The sequence below is a fragment of the Elephantulus edwardii genome, unplaced genomic scaffold, assembly GCF_000299155.1.
Source record: "Elephantulus edwardii isolate Elephantulus edwardi_28Jun2011 unplaced genomic scaffold, EleEdw1.0 scaffold00227, whole genome shotgun sequence".
Classification (NCBI taxonomy): domain Eukaryota; kingdom Metazoa; phylum Chordata; class Mammalia; order Macroscelidea; family Macroscelididae; genus Elephantulus; species Elephantulus edwardii.
The window spans coordinates 3792387-3794967 of NW_006399977.1; the positions used below are offsets into that span (position 1 = coordinate 3792387).

Here is a 2581-nt window from a genome sequence, read left to right on the forward strand (position 1 = left end):
ATTGGCACAGGATAGAGCAGGGTTTAGGGCTGTTGTACATAGGGTCACTATGAGTCGCAAACAACTCGACTGCAAATAATAACAACAACAACAAGTCCCAAGACAGGCTACAGATAATTGATTTGTTTATTGTAGTTACCATATAGTTTCATCAATGCTGTATGACCATTAACCCAAATCAAAGAGCCTGAATTTTCTATCAAGTTTATCCAGCAAATGACTCAGCAGTTGTAAATAAACTCACTTGCATTGTATTGATTAAACTACCCCTTTGCAAGTGCTGTGTGTATTTATTCATTAGAGAAAGTTTTTACTGTTTTGCTCTCCATAGAAAATTAAATTCCCTCCAAAATTAGATCAAAATATAATATAAAGCCTCCTACTTTGAAAAATTAAAACATATTTTATATTACCCCTTAGCTTATTAGAAACTGTGAAATTTAAAGAAAAATTGCCTACAAACCATTAAACTTAGGTTTTAATAACATGTAGCTTTTAGGAATGAGCACTTCTATTTTTTTCTTTGTCAACAGAAATATTAAAATTTAACTTAAATTTGTAGCATAAAAGAATTATTCTGAATTTACAAGCATCAATTATGGTTAATATTATTCCTAAGAAGGTTTACATATCATTTTCAAATATGACAGTAGGAACATAAAATAAGCTTACTGTTTCACCAATTTTTCCAATGTTTCCTTGATCTCCTACTTCACCCTGTCAATAAAAAAATTTTAAAAAGCTGCAAAAAATGATTATGTTTCAAATAAGACTAGTTATAATGTTGTTTCCATGTTAATTTTTAATTTACTTCTATAGTCAGAGTTTAGAAAAAAAACCACAGATATTGAAATTGTTATATTATTTTTATAAAATATATTTTTTCTCTATTTTCTTTTAAATAATGATTACTTATCTAAGTTGGGTTTTCTCAAGGCTTTAATAATTTTAGAAATACTTTCACATATAAAATTTGACAAGCAAGATACATATTAAATGTGTACATAGGGATAAGAAGAGATATTTGACTAAATATATAAATATAGACAAATCCACTGATATTGATTCAATTCTGATGCATACTTTTCCTATAGTATAGTAGAATTGGTACATGGGATTTCTGGGCCTATACATCTTTATGAAAGCACCTGCTCATCTTTTTCCCAAAAGCGCCAACCTTCCAGTTTGCAGGTAAGCTTTTAATCCTCTAAATTACCAGTACAGTCAGAAAAATCAAAAGATGAATTGTAACTAGGAAAATCTGCTGTTGAGGACCTCTTCAAAGGAGACAAAGTCTAGAGACTAAGGTGTACCCGATCCAGGTTATTTTCTTTGCAATTACTTTTGGATCAGAGCTGGAAAATGACCAAGGATGACAGAAGAAGGATTGATGCTTTTGACTTGTGATGCTGGAGAAGAATATTGAACATACTGTGGACTACCAAGAAAATGAACAGGTCTATCCTAAAGAGAGTGAAACCAAGCTTCTCCTTGGAGGAAAGGATTTTGAGACTCCATCTCACATAATTTGGGAATGTAGCCAGAAAGGATCAGTATTAGAGAAGGATATCATATTTGGAAGGGCCAAGGGACAGCACAGGAGAGGAGGGCACCGGATGAAATGGACTGACACCATAACTGGGATATTGGAGGTAGGTATGTCAGACACAGTGAGATTCACTTAGGAGAGAGCTGTTTCAGAGCTATTGTACATAGGGTCATTATGACTTGTGGTCAACTTGTCACCACATAACTATAACAACAAAAACTAGAGTTCCTAGATTCAGATATATGGCTTCTTATGTCCTCTTTAAACTAATTTTAACATGTTAGTGGGTCTCATAAATTACCAATTTCAATAATATCTTTGACATGTTACTTTTTTATTTGTATGAGTCATTACTTTATCTTTTTTACAATTATATTCAAAATGTGATTGACATGCCTGATACTATTAACTATTTTATGCCTGATACTATTAACTATTTTATGCCTGATAATAAAGGCAATTTATTTACCTTTAAGCCTTCTGGTCCTTGTTCACCTGCATAACCTTTTTGACCAGGTTTTCCCTAGAAGAGAACATTGACAAGAAAGAGCGGGATAGTCATTTCAACTCAGAAAACTTCCCAAGGTTTTTGAAATGTAAACCATTATTACAAGATGAAATACTTCAAAATTTTTTGATAAAGCATATTTTATCATACTCAGCAACCACTCATTCTATAAATATTTATTGGCTGTCTTCTATGTACTAGACACAGCTGAAAGGCTAAATATTAAGAAAGACACTAAACATGCCTATCTTTGTGGAGATAAAAGTATAGGAAGAATGGCACAAAATTTTTTTAAAAAGGTAAAATCCATAGCATGGTGGTGGTGCCTTGAGTCAACTGTGACTCATAGCAATTATATGAACAACTTATAGCAACCATGCCCTATCAGTATGGATTGAGGCTCAATGCCAAGAAGACAAAGATTCTCACCATTGGACCAATTGGCAGCATCAGGATGGATGGTGAAGAGATTGAGATTGTTCACAGCTTTAGTTTGCTTGGCTCCACAGTCAACACTCTCAGCA

At 32.9% G+C, this 2581-nt stretch overlaps 1 protein-coding gene across 1 annotated transcript in view; it reads right to left on the reverse strand.

Annotated features, from left to right (window-relative positions):
* The window catches only part of COL24A1 (collagen, type XXIV, alpha 1), a 548498-nt gene that overhangs the window by 284313 nt on the left and 261604 nt on the right, over window positions 1–2581 (reverse strand). The window contains exons 23-24 of the mRNA XM_006898370.1: window positions 2019–2072; window positions 673–717 (exon numbers count right to left, since the gene is read on the reverse strand). Coding sequence (XP_006898432.1) covers window positions 673–717; window positions 2019–2072 — 99 coding nt within the window. The remainder of the gene's footprint in view (window positions 1–672; window positions 718–2018; window positions 2073–2581) is intronic.